The sequence below is a fragment of the Danio rerio genome, chromosome 22, assembly GCF_052040795.2.
Source record: "Danio rerio strain M-AB ecotype USA chromosome 22, GRCz13ab, whole genome shotgun sequence".
Lineage (NCBI taxonomy): Eukaryota > Metazoa > Chordata > Actinopteri > Cypriniformes > Danionidae > Danio > Danio rerio.
This window is the reverse complement of record NC_141042.1, coordinates 6,571,016-6,587,946: the sequence shown is the minus strand read 5'-3', so window position 1 is coordinate 6,587,946 and position 16,931 is coordinate 6,571,016. Positions and strand designations below refer to the sequence as shown.

Genomic DNA, 16,931 nt, shown 5'->3' with positions numbered 1-16,931 from the left:
TACCAACTGACCCTCGTGTCAACGTCACAGCCTACCTATTGTTGCTGACCATGTCCATCCCTTTATGAGCACAGTGTACCCATCTTCTGATGGCTACTTCCAGCAGAATAATGCGGCATGTCATAAAGCGTGAATCATCTCAGACTGGTTTCTTGAACTTGACAACGAGTTCACTGTACTCAAATGGCCTCCACAGTCACCAGATCTCAATCCAACACAGCACCTTTGGGATGTGATGGAAAGGGAGATTCGCATCATGGATGTGCAGCCGACAAATCTGCAGAAACTATGCAATGTTATCATGTCAATATGGAGCAAAATCTCTGAGGAATATTTCCAGTACCTTGTTGAATATGACATGAAGGGTTAAGGCAGTTCTAATGGCAAAGGGGGCACAACCCGATACTAGTAAGGTGTACCTAATAAAGTGGCCGGTGAGTATATATATATCCATGCAAAAATAACTCCATGTCAAACACAATGCAAATTATAAAGTGCTCTTAGATTTTTCAGCTGATTTTTGAAGGCTTTGTCATGTTCATCTGCTGTACAGAAAAAGCTTTTCTACTGTAGAACCATTTCACTTATTATATTTGCGATATTTGCCCTATATAGTGAGAAGTGTGTCTGTATTTGAGACACATTGCTGCTATTTGTAACTTATTCTCTACTTGAAAGAACCTCTTGAAAGTTTTGTATATTGTTTCATGCATACATTTCTTGATCAATTTAAAGTTGGTTAGAATAGGATACAATGTAACGGAGGCACAAAAAAGTAAAAACTTTAACTTAATATTAGCTGTCAAACACTGTGTATCTAACTGGAATGCACTATGTAGCCTATATATTTATAAAATGCTGATGATAATAATGATAATTAAACATCTTTGCAAGACCTTTTTTCAACACTAAGAAAAAGTGTCTCTGTAAAATAAAACATACCAGATACATTTTTTTACTATTATAAATACTAAACTATATACGATAGAAATGCAGCACACAGTAGGGGAAAGCTCTGTAAACAATTTACAGTGTTTAGTGAATGGAGATTTGAACCAAATGCTTCGCAAAATGCAAAAAAAAAAATCGAGTGCAAAGTCAGAAAAACTCGGTAAATGTGCATAAAAATAACTTTTACAAACACAAAAGGGTTTTATGCTTATTTAGTTTATTTATTTTTATAGCTAATGTTAACTAAGTTTCAAATAATAACACTGTGGCGCTCTCTGTTTCGTTTGTTCAAGTATGCTTCACTTCCGTTTGCGTCGGCGTGTGGTGTGGCTAAATCTCTTTTACTTTTGCTTCTGATGCTGATGCGGAGACCCCCTTTTTTCAACAAAATTACACATTTGAGGTTTCCTGTAGATAAAAATCAAACGATGTCGTCGCTTTTTTTGATACTACTGTCAATACGGTTCATTTTACCCTGCCACGGTAAGACATTTTAATATTCTTGTCATTGTGGATAAGATGAGGAAGTAATTTGCCGCTCTCCATTTTGTGCCACATTTGTTTCCTTTATATTCGACAGACATTAATAAGATAATTATAAATGCTGTTTAAATTCCACTATAAATTAAAGCTAATTTTGGACTTGTTTATATGAAGTTTCGAGTAAAGGTTCGTGAATCGATATGTGCCTCCAGACTAAAAAAGGCTACATGTGTTCAGAACAAATTTAGGCTACCTTAAAATACAGAAGAGAGCAGGGCACGAAGTAACAAAAGTTTTTGATTTTGGCCAAATAATGGACAAAGTAATGGGGTTTGTTTGGACAAACCATTTGTTTTTTACCAACAACACACAAGCCTTTCCTATAAATAAGCGCTGGTTGTATGATCATGCTTACCACGGCAGATTTTACACAATTAATTTAAATCCAGTTTACTTGAAGAAATTACTGTATTTAGTACTTTATAAAGTTCTAAATAATTTTTTTTCTACATAGCGCAGTATGTTTATTTATTTATTGGATAAACACATTTGTATTAATTTGCATTATTATGCGTTATTATACAATGCATTTGCATTATTAGCAATAAAATATTTTTTTGTCTATAAAAAATATTTTCAATTAAAAAATTTCGCCAAACTTGTTCAATAATTGGCAGGAAGACTGTGGTGAAAATCTCACAAGCATGCCATTGTTAACCCTAAGGAAATACCTTAAAACTCTGTGCTACATTTTTACCCCTTGTTACTTTGTGCCCCGCGCTCCCCTACTTTACTGTTTGCAAATTCGAAATAATTCACTATTATAGTAAGATAATAGATAATAATATATGGGTATTCAATGGGATTTTAGCCTGTAAATCCATGGTTTAGAGTCAGCTTTCTTAAGTTGTTTCAGTGGTGTATGGTGTATAAATTAAAGGGATAGTTCACCCCTCCAAAAAATGTCATCATTTACTCTCCCTCGTGTGGTTTTAATCCTACCAGCATTTTTCAAAAAATCTTATTTTGAGGAAAGCTGATAGAATATTTTATTTTTGGTAAACTATTCCTTTAACAAAGTGTAACATACTAAATATAGTGAGTATTTCCTCTACATATTGACCCTTATGGTGGGAACTCAGAGCTCAAGCTTATGGCCTAGTTGGGTTTATGCCAACTTCAAGGACAGCATTTTGAAATATGAATGAAAAAACGTTTTTTGACAGGACACAGGGACAGAAGGCAGCAATTTCAAATTATGAATGACAAAATATAGGCCTATGAGCAATTTCCTTGCAAATATCAACTTTGCCATGAAAAAAATTAGGTTTTGACTAAAATTGCGAAGTTTTTTGGAGTAGGCTTAAATTTTACAGTACTGTAAAAATAATCAAAAATGTCTCTGTCAGTGTTTTGAAACAATTATATTTCATATACCAAGTTCACACAAGTGGCAATTTTACATCTGTCACATCCATAATGCAGAGATGTCACATCCATAACAAAGTATTTCCTCATAAATGCCAAAATGTTAAATAAATCAACTCAATAATTTTTGTTCTACCGTGAGCCAACTCATATCCTTTTGATTAGCATGTTTTTTTTAGGGTTGTTCAGTTTAATTCACAGAATTAAACAAAGTATGTTGTATACTGTAAACTCACAGACGTTTTCTCACATCCATAACGCATGTTTATTTATCGTTTAAAATATAAAAGATTTTTTACAGATTGAAAATTTTCTGCTCCCATAACTCTGTGGTCAGTTGTTTTGGAAAATATAAACAGATTTTTAATATAATGTTAACATAGACGTTCTCTGTGAATTTATGTTTTGAGATTATACTGCAAATGTCACATCCATAACGTTAAAATTGCACCTATATTTATTATGGTCAAATTACCATAATAAATATGGGAGCAACTCCAACGTTATGAGGTCCTGTTATTGTACATGCTTTGGTCAAGTGACTTCTAAAATTAGCAAAGCATCATATTTTAAGATATTTAAATGTGCCATTGTAAATTTACCATTTTATGGAGACTGAGGGTTAAAAATAAAACAAAATTAAAGTGATAGTTCACCAAAAAATGAAACATTTTCTGGCTATATACTCAGCCTCAAGTGGTTCCAAACCTTTATTAGTTTCATTCCACTGTTGAACCCAAAAGGAGATATTTTCCTAAACGCTGGAAATGTATAACCATTGAGTTCCATTGTATTTGTTTAGCCAATTATGGAGTACTATGGAAGACAGCTTACTTCAAAATATCTTATTTAGTGTTCAACAGAAGAAAGAAACTTATAAAGGTTTGGAACCGCTTGAGGCTGAGTAAATAGTCAGAATTTGTTTTATTTTTGGTGAACTATCACTTTAGTGTTTTTTTTTTTTTTAAATCCACAGTCTTTGTAATTTGCTCATCTGAAAATCTGTTCATATTTTTTTCAGGTGACTCTGCTGCAGAAACTATTTTGGCAAAAGAGGGGCAGTCAGTAAACCTAGACACCGGTGTTGAAAAAACCCAGCAGGACAGAATTAGATGGTATTTCAAAGACACCCGCATCGCTCAAATTAATGGAGATCCCAGTAAAACCTGTACTGATGTTCAGTGTAATGAAGGTAATGAGAATTTCAGAGACAGACTGAAGCTGGATCATCAGACTGGATCTCTGACCATCATGAACATCAGAAACACAGACGCTGGAGACTATCAGCTGAAGTTCTACAGCAGCAACAGCATCAGTGAAAAGACCTTCAGCGTTTCTATCCATGGTGAGTCTTTAACAAGTTTAAATGCATGTTATGTAAGGAATAATTATCAATGGGTCAGCAAATTATAATAATTCATATATTTATAATTATTACTGAGGTGGAGATGGAAGGTGATGACACCTCAGTTGTGCATTATTTTCTAATTTCTCGTCAGACCAGTTTTAAATATGCAGCTTATATTATGGTTCCCGCAGCACCAGCCCCTGTTCAGATGTTGTATGTCAGACATTTGTAAGGGTTTTGGCATCAAAACAGATGAAAGTGAAGAGCTAGGATGGAGAGGGTTGAGCCTGACAGTATCTCTGGGAGCCCCAAAAGTGCATAAGCCCTTAGATTCATCCTAACTTGTCATAATGAGCAATATTTCATGCATACAAGGATAACTCATCTCTGCTGATGGCTGGTATGGAGACACACACTTTGTTTAATGCAAGCGTAGTGCTTGACAGGCCAGCGGGATGCAGGAATTATACTAATTACTGCCAGTTTCCCCATAGCTGGCTAGGTGAAAGATTGAAGATTGATATTTACTCTTTTTTTTTTTTTTTTTATTCAATTAAATAAATAACAGGTAAAAATTACATTATTGATGCTATAAAAGGTACCTTAAGAAATTGAAAATGGTCATTTAAATCTTACGATGGCTTTCAGTGACATACCCCATTCATAAAGGAACACTTCGCGTGACTAACATACGACCCCACATCAGAAAATGTTGGCACAGTATGGAAAACGCAAATAAAAAAGAAAGTAGTGATTTACAAACTTGCATTTTAATGCAGACAATATGAACACAAATTATTTCATGTTTTATCTGGCCAACATCATTTCATTTGTAAATATACATTATTTCCTGTCATTTAGACCTGCAACGTATTTAAAAAAAAAAAAAAGTTGTGACAGGAGCAATAGTAGGGATGGTATACATATGACGCAGTGTACCATCCCTACACAATTTAGGGCTGCTACTCAGGTAAATTAATTGAATAATGATGTGATTTGAAGCAGGTGATGTCAACAGGTGATTGCAATTATGATTTGGTACAAAATAATTTTCAAGAAAGATCTAGTTTTTTAGGAGCAAAGATGGGCTGAGGATCAACAGTTTGCCAACAAATAGGAGAGAAAATTACTAAAATGTTTAAAAACAATATTGTTTAGATAGAAAAACATTTGGATATTTTACCTAAACAGTGCCTAGCATCATTAAAAGATTCTATTTGGAGGAATTTCAGTGTGTAAACGACAAGAGTGGAAGCCTAAGCTGAACAAATGTGATTTCCGATCCTTCAGGCGGCACTGCATCAAGAATCCTTGTTCATCTATAAGGGATATCACCACATGAGCTCATGACTACCTTGGCAAACCTTTGACAAGTACCACAATACGGTTACATCAACAAATTCCAAATAAAACTCTTATGTGCCAAAAGGAAGCCCTTTGTTAACAGTGTCCAGAAGTACTGTCGACTCGGCGAAGTGCCTTGACCCATGGGCTTGGAGGCATCCGGGATGGACCATTCCACAGTGGAAACATGTACTGTGATCAGATAAAATGCATTATTAGTATTGCAATTATTTTTGGGAAGAAATGGACGCTTTGCACTGTGGACCAAAGAACAGGATCATCCAGATTGTTACCAGCAACAAGTCCAAATGCCAGGGTCTGTCAGGGTATGGGGTTGTGTCAGTGGTAACTTGTACTTCTGTGATGGCACCATTATTGCTAAAAAGTACACAGAGATTTTGGAGCACAATATGCTGCCTTCTTTTCCAGGGAGGCCCATGGATATTTTAACATGACAATGCAAAACCACATTCTGTACACATTACAAAGTTCTGGCTGTGGAGGAAGAGAACCAAAATTAAATTAGCAAGAACCAAAATTAAAATATTTTTTGAACTGATTTTTTTTTTTTTTTTGCTGATTTTGAACTTCATATTTCCCTAAAATCAGAATCAGATGCTTTGTTTCTAGTGAAGATTTAGAAAAACTTGTTCATGCTTTTATCAGCAGCAGGGTGGATTACTGTAATGGACTCCTCACTGGTCTTCCTAAAAAGACAGTAAGACAGTTGCAGCTCATCCAGAACGCTGCAGCCAGAATTCTAACCAGAACCAGAAAATCAGAGCACATCACACCTGTCCTCAGGTCTTTATTCTGAATGTAACTGGCAGCCAGTGTAGATTTTAAAGTATTATTACTGGTCTATAAATCACTAAATGGCCTAGGACCTAAATACATTACAGATATGCTCACTGAATACAAACCTAACAGATCACTCAGATCATTAGGATCATTTAAACTAGAAGTTCCAAGAGTTCAGTCAAAGCAGGGTGAATCGGCTTTTAGCCACTATGCCCCTCGCTGCTGGAATCAGCTTCCAGAAATGATCAGATGTGCTCCAACATTAGGCACATTCAAATCAAGACTGAAAACACATCTGTTTAGCTGTGCCTTTACTGAATGAGCACTGTGCTGCGTCCAACAGATTGCACTATCCTGTTTTTATGTTTTGTTTTGTTTTTATGCATTTTTATTATTTGTTTTTATTTTTATTTTACTTGTTTTTTTTATTCTTGTTTATGTAAAGCACTTTGAATTGCCATTGTGTATGAAATGTGCTATATAAATAAACTTGCCTTGCCTTGCCTAAAAAGCAACTCCAATATTGATTCAGGATTTAAAACAGTTTTGATCTAGCTTTTTTGGCCAAAGCAATTTCAAAATCTTTATTTTCATGGATATGTTGATCTTTGAGAAAGAAGGCCAGTTTAATGTTGTTTTCCTGCAATTGGGTGTCAGCAGCTGAAGGTCACCAAATGACGTGTCACCAGGATACGCAAATGATGTATCTATCTGCGGTAACAGGGTGCGCAGATATGCAAATCTACATTTGTTGAAAGACCTTTTGGGCTTAGTACTTATCATAATTGTTTTGGCAAACTTTTTTTTTCAACCAGCATAGAAAAAAAGGACTTATGATTAATTTCAATTCTCCTCCCCCATTATTCTTGCATCTGAAAAGAGTCTCTTATGAAAGCAAATATAAATAGATTTGTGCAAATGATTTTTCGGTGCTAAGGGCCCATTCACACTGAACTTGTGTTTCCAATGTAATGAGTTTCTTTTATAAAAGGGATTTGCAATTTGCACAATTATTGCAATTTTTGTTGTTTTTTTCCCTCAAATTTTATTCATTCATTATTTTTTCAGGTGTTCCTGCTGCTTTTAAAATGGATAAGTCAGTGAAAGAGGGAGAATCTTTCACTTTAGATCCAAGTGCAAGGATAAATCCAAATGATATGGCGACATGGTTTTTTAATAACACTTTCATCACTAAAATTACTCTACCAGCTAATAAGATCTGTACTGAAGATGAGTGTAAAGAGAAATTCGGAGACAGGCTGGAGGTGGATCATCAGACTGGATCTCTGACCATCACAAAGGCCAAAACCACAGACTCTGGGCTTTATGAAGTAGAGATCAGCAGCCACAGCAATCGTCAACGCCGCAGCATCAGCAGCATGAAGAGCTTCAATGTTAATGTCATTGGTGAGTGAATACAACCTTGTAGTGGAAAGTAAAGAACCATCTTGATATTGATATTATTATAATCCTTTTATTTTACCTTTAAAACATGGTACTAAAGCGGCTGTTTTTTTAATGTCATTTTACTTTCACTTTCGGTTTATGTAAAATGTCATAAAAAGTCCACTTCTTTAGTACCATGTTATGACATGAAAGTATGTAAACCTGCTGATTTCTCATAGTGTTTTGACAGATTGCTCTGACAGATTTACTCACAGCAATAATTGTCTTTTGTGGAAAAACAGGTTCATCTTCGGTGCTTGTGGCAGGAATATGTGTTGCTTTCCTGCTGGTGTCGGCATTGCTTGGTGTGATTTACTTTCGACACAGGAGGTATGACTTAAAATCTGTCAATACTATAGTGAAAGCAAAAGCAGAAATGGTGTTAATTGTCTGACTTGTGTTTCAGGGTTATTCGGGAGAATCGCAACAGTATGCTGTGGTAAATCCAAATAATCCCCAGAAAACAAATCAGTTTAAAAGATAAAGCTGCTTTAGAAAATTTAAATCAGCTGTTACTGCAAACGTAAAAGTACACACACCTTTGTTTGAATTGCAGGCATTTAGTAATTAAAACAATTCCGTGAGGTAAAATTCCAGGTTAGACAAGTGTGCACACCCTTAAACTGATCCTTGTGTTGAACATATTCAAAGTCAGAGTCAGCTTTATTGTCAATTCAACCACATTTACAGGACATACAGACAATCAAAATTGTGTTACTCTCAGATCATAGGTGCCTAACATATAATAATTTTAAAAAGAAATGATAATAAATGCAATTACATATATAATATAATCAAAAATTATAAGTTCAATACAACAATAATTACAAGTAGCAATACAATTACACTTAAGGGCACATGGCAAGGAGTGCAAACCAGAAGCAAAACAGTATATAGAGCAAAAAGCTTGTAAATATGATGGTGTTTTCAGGTTATTTGAATGTGTAATATCTAATATATAATTATATCATGTTGTAGATGTAGATTTCGTCTGGCCCTACTGAACTTGATGCACGATTTTATAGTTTGCAAAATTAAAATGCGATGAAATAAACAGTCTGTCTTTTAAAAATTAGGTCCCACTTTATATTAAGTGGCCTTAACTAATATGTACTTACATAGGAATTAATAGTTTGTTACAATGTACTTATTGTGTAAATACATGTGTTTATTGTGTACTTATGCTTGATTAAATACATGTATGTAGTTACATCTGTAATTAACTTTTGTAATTACATTTGTAAATACACTGTTGACCATCCCTTACACCTTAACCTACCCTTAAACCTACCCATGCCACCAAACCTGTCCATAACCACACCTCTATTCCAACTCAAAAGCACCATAAGTGTTCTCAAATACATTATAAACACAGTAAGTACATTGTATTTATTTTTTTGATGTAAGTACATAGCAGTTAATGACACTTAATATAAAGTGGGACCAAAAATTATACAACGCCCTGTTTCTTTTATATTATATTATATTATATTATATTATATTATATTATATTATATTATATTATATTATATTATATTATATTATATTATATATTGTTGTCCTGTGAGTGTTGTTGGATCATCGTAGATGTTGAACACCGGTGGTGGTGTGGAGTGATTCTAACTCCCCAACCCCAAATGGGCTATATAAATGCACATTACTTAATTACTTACTTGCCTGACTGATTTGTGTAATATACATAGTATTTAACTGTTATACAACTGTACTGGCAGTTTTGCAGTATGTTACTGTATTTTCAAGTTTCATTGTGAAAATTACTGTATATTTTACTAAATGAACGCTCAAGTCTATTTAACTGATTGTATTTTAATTACACTGTTTTCAGTAGAATTTACAGTAACTTACTGGCAGCAGTTCGCCAGTAATTCACTGTAAATCAATTAGAGCAAAAATCCTGTATTAACATTTACAGCACCATTTACCATTTATATTTTTTATACAATCAGTTAAATAGACTTGAGCGTTCATTTAGTTGATGAAGCGTAAAACCAGATGAAAGACAGTAGCAACAGGCTAGTGCAGATACTCTATTGAAAATACTGGGGTAAAATAAATTGCCATATTTTAAAGACATGGTGTGCAACAGTGTAATTTAATGCCCTGCTTCTTGTCCGGTCTAATACCCACTTTATATTGTATATCAATCAGGCAGTGAAGATCATTATTCTTTTAAGAAAATAGATCTTAAACGTGGAGTTTTTGTAATTGTGTGCATAGCCCATTTAACGCACGTGCTAAAGTTGTCTTAATTGATGCTCAACACACATAAATCTGATAAAATCTCAACCAAAAAAAAGGCTGTCAAGGCTTTCATAAACTTTTTTGACTTTACATTTTTGAGTTGTATTGGCTAATTCCTTAAAATCTAGCAATTATAGAGTGTGCACACTTGTTTCAATTTTTTTATTAAATTGTTTTTAATAAAAATCGTCATGTAATATCGCCATGATGGGCAATTTTACTTAGTGTAATTTTACTAAGTGTGTAGTAACTTTTTAATAGTCTGTCCAACTGCTTATTTTCTAGAATTTCTCTTCTATTATTATGTTTGTACTGTCGATACCTTGAAAATGACTAAATGCAGATATTCTGGAAGTTCCTATAAATCCCATTAATTACCTCCATAGAGAATTCACATTTTAACTGTTCTATATACAAAGTGTTGCTCCTGTTTTCTGAAAACTGTTGCCAAACTGTTTTGTTTGCCCCTAATGGCAGGTTATAAAACCTTTTGTCTTTAAACGAATGTGAGTCCACAATTAAAATATCAGATTGCAGATAAAATGTTTTTCATATGTTAGCTTTTACTTCTTTTGCACAGTAGTTCTGAAATATCAGAAGGGGGGTCATTCGTTTTCAAGAACAATTGCTAACTAACATCATGCAAAGCCAGTAGGCTACTAAACTTCATGAAATAACTCCAGGGGAAAGATTTTGACATTAACAGACTTTATTGTCATCACTGGTGTACATAGAACAAAGTTTCATAGCATTGGCTCTGCAGAATACTAAACAATTAGTAAACAAATAATATACCAATAGTCATAAACACAGCAGCTGAATGACGGTTCTTACCATGGGACGAGTCTTAGTCTCTAATTCAGAGGTTGTCAGAACAGAATGAGCAGCCTTCATATATATAGTTTTTTAAATCATGAAAGTTGTGAAAAGTACAAAAAAAATGGTATATATATACCACATATAGTTTTATAAAATTAAAAAAAGAACAAAGAACAAATAAAAATATATAAAAAGTACAAAATTACAAAAAATTTTATCTATCTGTCTGTCTGTCTGTCAGTCTTTCTATCTATCTATCTATCTATCTATCTATCTATCTATCTATCTATCTATCTATCTATCTATCTATCTATCTATCTATCTATCTATCTATCTATCTATCATTTAAAGATACTATGTATGCGTGCATGCGTGCGTGCGTGCGTGCGTTCGTGCGTGCGTGTGTGTTTTACGTGTGAGGGGGTTTTACGTTTGAGATATATATAAAAATTGGGTTATTTTTAATTTTTATTTTGTGTTCATGATCTCAAGGATTCACCGATAACCAAATTACAGTTTTTCTCAGTCGCTTTGGTGCATTTCTCACAACACTTGCACAACAGTTATTGCATTTCTCAAAACAATTAGTGCAAACTGCAAAACCTACTGTAGCTGATAACCTGCAAAAGCGCGTCACATGCTCAAAATGGAGAGCTCATTCTTCAAAAGCAAGTATTAATGTCAATCAAAGTGTCAGTGTCATCAAAATGAAAAGTCCTGACACCATTGTTTATAAACAAGATAGTCAAATGGCTTTGTCGTGTTTTCATTATGACACTTTACTCTACATTTTTTCAGTGCAAAAAAGTCAGATTTGTTACTTCCTGAAAATGCACAGCCATTTGAAAACTAAGTTAGACAACACTGCATTTAGTGAGTGTCCGAGTACAAGACACTGAATATGTATGTTTCACATTTTTACTGCATATGCTCTTTACAATCCTAATTTATTCAAAGCATTGTGCAAAGGAATAAACACCCTTATTTACAACAAACATAAACTTCCTTTGGGTAGAGCTGTGCACAACTGTAAACAATATTGCAGAACATATCGGAACTGAACCTACAACATACACAGGTTTGTAAATCATTCATCAAATTGTTCAATTTTGAAGACATATTTGGGAAAATAAAGATTTTTTTTATATAAAATTTTCTTGACAGATTTTGACAGCTAGTTCAACATTTTTGTATGTAATAACACTAGTAATTAAATAAGGACTTTTAGTTTTATATTTAATGACTATTCAGCATTCACAAGTTTAGTTAGTTTTGACTGACATGACATAAGCAAATGATAATGTTATAAACAGCAGAGAGTTGTATGAAAGCAATTGATGCATGTCCAAAAGTATCTGCAATGTGTTGGAAGGAATGAGAAACTGCTACGATGATGTGCACAAATTACTAACTGTTTTGAGAAATGCATTAACTGTTGTGCAAATGTAAATAGTGTTGTGTGAAATGCACCAAAGCCACTGAGAAAAACTGTAAAGCATGAAATACAAATTATTACCCATAATCCTGAAAATCAGGACAAAAATTAGAGGTTTATTGATTCACAGCTTAAAAATGTTTTTGTTAAATCTCTATGGACATAATAAATGGGAAAATACCTGCATGCAAACTGCACTATCAATGTTTTACTGTCTTTATCTACCTACATAAAATTGTGTTTTTAGCATGTTGTTAACACTTTTTGCATATCTTAAAATAAACAATGTTTCAAATCTGCAAATGTGTTTTTATTCAGAAATTTAAATGGCATGTCTATAATGAAATTGTAATGGTAAACCATTGTGGTACGCAGTCCCTCTTACAATTAAGACTATTACTAATAAGTAATACTTACTATTAAGACTCTTACTGTTAAGACTACAATTAACGCTTGTCATATAAATAATAATTTATGTAGTTTGATAATAATTGCACATGTATTCATTTAGGTGGAGAGTTTTGAAATATAAATTCAAACTTTTTTGTTACTTTGACAATGTTCGGCTTTATTAATATTTATATTTGAAGGGGTTTTATTGGTATTGCATGTTTTTGTAGTTGTCACCAAAGCATTTGTTAAAGCAACATAAGAAATAAATGTAAACAAAACAAAACAAAAAACTGTTTAAAAAAAAAACTCTAAACTGACATTTACATTTAGGATTTTTTTTTTAAATATTCAAGTGTCGTTTGGCCACTAGATGGACCCAATATGCAGGTAAACAGATCGTTTTCCCTTTCATAAACAATACCTGTTTCTTTCCTCACACAGCGTGGTTTACACTCCAGCATAGCTTACAATATTGTATTGCTGTTCTCTTTCCTCTTTTAAACCTCTTGCAAAACTGACGTCATAAACCAGAACAGCAACAATAGCCACGCCCACCAGAGCAGAGACAACCAATCGCAGCACAGCTTCAGTAGGATCGCAACTGTGAACGAGGTTTGCTTCTGATGGAAAAAAAAAAGGAAATTGTTTTAAAAAGTTGACTAGTTTCTGCTCAAATTATCTCAAAAGATGAACCTACCAGCTGTTGTTCCTTCCCATCCCTGATGTTGTTTAGTAATGTCCAGATGTGTGGTCTGGTTGCTGATGGTGTTGTTGATCACACAGCTGTAGGTGTTTTTATCCTGATATTCCACCTCCAGAGGTAGAGAGAGACTGATGCTGAGATCAGACACACTGATGCTGGACAATACACTGTTTCCTTTGTACCAGGAGAGACTCACAGCGCTCACATTCACCACTGAACACAACACTGAACAATACTGCACTGATGAAGAACACTGAGAAGAGTTGAAGATGAGGACAGGAACAGGCAGGCGAGCTGGAAAATAAATTAAGATATGTGTAAGCCTTTAAGGGAATAAGTACTTGTGAGAGGGAGCCATTCATTGTTTTGATGTAGTGTTTGTTGTTTACACTAGGCGGCAGTGCATGCTAACCTAATCCTGCTGATAAAAGCAGCATATGCTGGAGATTAATGTTTTGATGCTAATGTGCCGTTTATGTAGGTTCCTGCAGGGTAAACCAGCAAAGAACCACAGCAAACTATCATCAAAACATTCCTTACAAGCATAAGCTGTGTTTTTTTTCAGCAGTGAAGAATGCTAGGCTGGTGGAAAGCACAGGTTTTTACTAAAAAATGCTAGTTTGCTACAGCTCAACTAGCTCTCACGTTTCTTTCCAAGGTCATGCATGACCTTATGATTCATATTATCTTGTATGATTACTACCACCACCTCTAAGATACCTTGGATTTTGTTGTGGACATTTGGTTTTGAAGTGGACAAATCTATAGGATATCCCCACACTGCTGAGTGTTTGATAAAACATCTTCTGATGCACAACCTTGGACACATCATCAGAGTTGTTTCCTGGACTCACAGGATGTTTCAGGTCTTGCAACAGACACCCTCCTCCAGGCGACCCAACCGAGACTGATCAGACCCCGGCCTGTGTCCAGGTGGCACCTAGAGAGGCAACAGAAGATTCCACCATACATTGAGACCTGACATAATCTTGGTCTCTGAGGCCACAAGACAACTAATACTGCTAGAGCTAACAGAGCCCTGGGAGGAGAGGATGGAGGAGGCCCAGGAGAGAAAGAAGGAAAAATATCGGGAGCTAATGGAGCAGTGTTGGACAAATGGGTGGAGGACTAGGTGTATGCCAGTGGAAGTGGGCAGTAGGGGATTTTCCAGCTACACCCTAAACAAGGACTATGGTACACTGGAAATAACAGCCGCCGACAAAGAAGAGCCATAAGCAAAGAGGTGGAGGCAGCAGAGAAAGCGTCCAGATGGCTAGCATGCCACTTGGACACAGGCCGGGATCTGATCAAGCTTGGTTGGGTTGCCTGGAGGAGGGCGAGACCCGAAACACCCTGTGAGTCCAGAACACAACACTGATGATGTGTCCAAGGTTGTGCATCATAAGTTGTTTCCGTACCTGGACAGTCATAGAAGAGACTGAATGTGTCTTTACCTACCAAATATAGAGACACTGAAAGTCTTTGATGATCGATTTGCTCCAATTATCTCTAGTTTATAAACTCCAGCGTGTTCAGTGGTGGTGTTTGTGATGGTCAGAGATGCAGTTTGATGGTCCATCTTCAGTCTGTCTCTGAATCTCCCATCGAGAACTTCATTATATACAGTGAGTCTGTTGACCATTACATTGATGTCTGCTATCAAAGTGTTTTCAGCTCCAAATCTCCACAGAATCTGATCGTCATTCATCAGTTCAGTGAGACCGGTGTGTAAAGTGACTGAATCTCCCTCCGTCACTGACTCTCCAAACACACCTAAGCACAAATAAACAGGATAAATAACAGATAAAGTATTTATTTTTGATTTAAGATCCCTAATTTCAGAACTTTCAATCATTTCAGGGAGACGTAGAAAGTGAGGAATAAATAAGGATTGAATTGTGCAAACTATAACTCAGTATTTCATTGTAGTTTACAGCAAAAAAAAGTAGTTGAATTGAATTGAAGTATTAAAAGTATGCTACTTACCAGCCATTTGCCATAAGAAAAACAAAGCAAACATGCCAACCATCTTCAGATAAGAGCACTTATGCAAACACTTCTGTGATTAATTAGATTATTTAAAGGTCAGTGATAATAATCTGGTGTTACGTGTTTCCATCATCGCCCCCCACCCAGAAGTTTTTTTTTTTTTGACCACCAATTGTCATGTTGTTCTTTAAATGTTAATCTGTCTACTTTGACAATTTACAACTCTCTCTTGATGTCAAATTTGGGATGTTCAGGTCATGTTCAGGGGTGGGGCTTGGGTCAAAACAATAAAATAGAAAGAAGGAAAACAGTGATGTTTATTGTTGTAATGAATAAAAAATTTATTTTCCTTCAATAAAAATATTTAAATTAAAATTGAAAATCAATTTGAGATCAAATACTTGACATCCGCACATTGAAGTCATTTTGACCACCAAAGTAACGACACAGTGTATAGTAATTATATTTTTTGTTTAACCAGTTAAACTCTGCTACTGCTTCTATTTTGGGATTTCCGCCTGGATTTTGCATACCCAAATTTAAAAGCTTCCCAAAATCCACATGCAGAGGTGTAAATGCAAAAATGTGGTATCATTTTAAAGAAAACCCTTTGAATTTTCATAAAACACTATTGAAAGTGTTTAAAATAACTGTATATGTCGTCTGTGTTATAATAACACCTAAAAAAAGAGGCGCTTTTTGTATTTATTTTTTTAACTCAAATTTGAAAGTGTAGCTTTTAGGTTCTGTGTGGTCTAGCATGCTGTAATTAATTTTGGTGGTTACTGCACATGTCTGTAATCATAGGAAAAAAGAAAAATGTCTCTACCATAATCTATGCAAAAGGTATTTTAAAAGTTATTGTTCCAACTGATGAGAGGTGCTATACAAGCCACAGGGACCGATTATTGTTTTCATATTTCACTATTCTATTGTTTGATCAAACATAACTCACTGTGTTTGGACCACGTCAGACATATGAAAGGATTACTTGTGCACATCACCTTAAAAACAGAGGAGAATGACCCTGAAGAGCACAGCATAAGGTAAGAGATGACAGCTGCCTGTGCTATCTGGGGCTGCTTGGTGATTATAAATGTATTGTTTTCACTTCTGCGCCATGGAAACAGCGCGATTCATTCAGAAACTGTTTGATATGTGAATATAATTCAGTAAAAAGAATGCTAGAACCGTTGGAGCACCGGCAAGAGCTTTCATTTGAGCTATAACTTGTACATGTGTCAAATGAAAAATATGAAAATGAACCAATGTTCAATACCTAGCTTGGGTATCCAAAATACTGTGTATTTAAATGTAAATAACTTTTGTACAGGTAGTAGAATTCTAAAACATTAGAATTTACATGTCATTAGACGCTTTTATCCAAATATACAACAAGCGGTTTATCAAAGAGATAAATATTCAAAGTGTCAATCATCTTTAGAGAAAATTAAAGCCTATAAATAGAAAAAAATATTTTTCTTCAATAATAATATTTAAATTAAAACTTGAAGTCTATTTGACATCCA

At 34.7% G+C, this 16,931-nt stretch overlaps 2 protein-coding genes across 3 annotated transcripts; one reads left to right on the top strand and one right to left on the bottom strand.

The window, feature by feature from the left end:
* The first annotated feature begins 1,237 nt into the window (after window positions 1–1,237).
* On the top strand, window positions 1,238–12,620 carry LOC101882211 (uncharacterized). 2 transcript variants are annotated; one of them, XR_015521558.1, is made up of 8 exons: window positions 1,238–1,434; window positions 3,884–4,207; window positions 7,424–7,762; window positions 8,044–8,131; window positions 8,208–8,330; window positions 10,201–10,714; window positions 11,078–11,580; window positions 11,691–12,620. XR_015521558.1 is itself a non-coding variant. In XM_087303711.1 (5 exons), exons 1-5 carry the CDS (start codon window positions 1,308–1,310, stop codon window positions 8,242–8,244), a joined length of 915 nt encoding a protein of 304 aa, XP_087159837.1. In that variant the 5' UTR covers window positions 1,238–1,307; the 3' UTR covers window positions 8,245–10,606. The 2 variants fall into 2 exon arrangements, 1 of the variants encoding a protein (XP_087159837.1); XM_087303711.1 differs by lacking the exons at window positions 11,078–11,580; window positions 11,691–12,620 and having other exon boundaries at window positions 8,208–10,606.
* Window positions 12,621–12,909: 289 nt separating this feature from the next.
* On the bottom strand, window positions 12,910–15,677 carry LOC147831473 (uncharacterized). Its single transcript, XM_087303901.1, has 2 exons — window positions 14,872–15,677; window positions 12,910–13,707 (listed from the first exon to the last, which is right to left on the bottom strand). Exons 1-2 carry the CDS (start codon window positions 15,266–15,268, stop codon window positions 13,391–13,393), a joined length of 714 nt encoding a protein of 237 aa, XP_087160027.1. The 5' UTR covers window positions 15,269–15,677; the 3' UTR covers window positions 12,910–13,390.
* Between the last annotated feature and the right edge of the window lie 1,254 nt (window positions 15,678–16,931).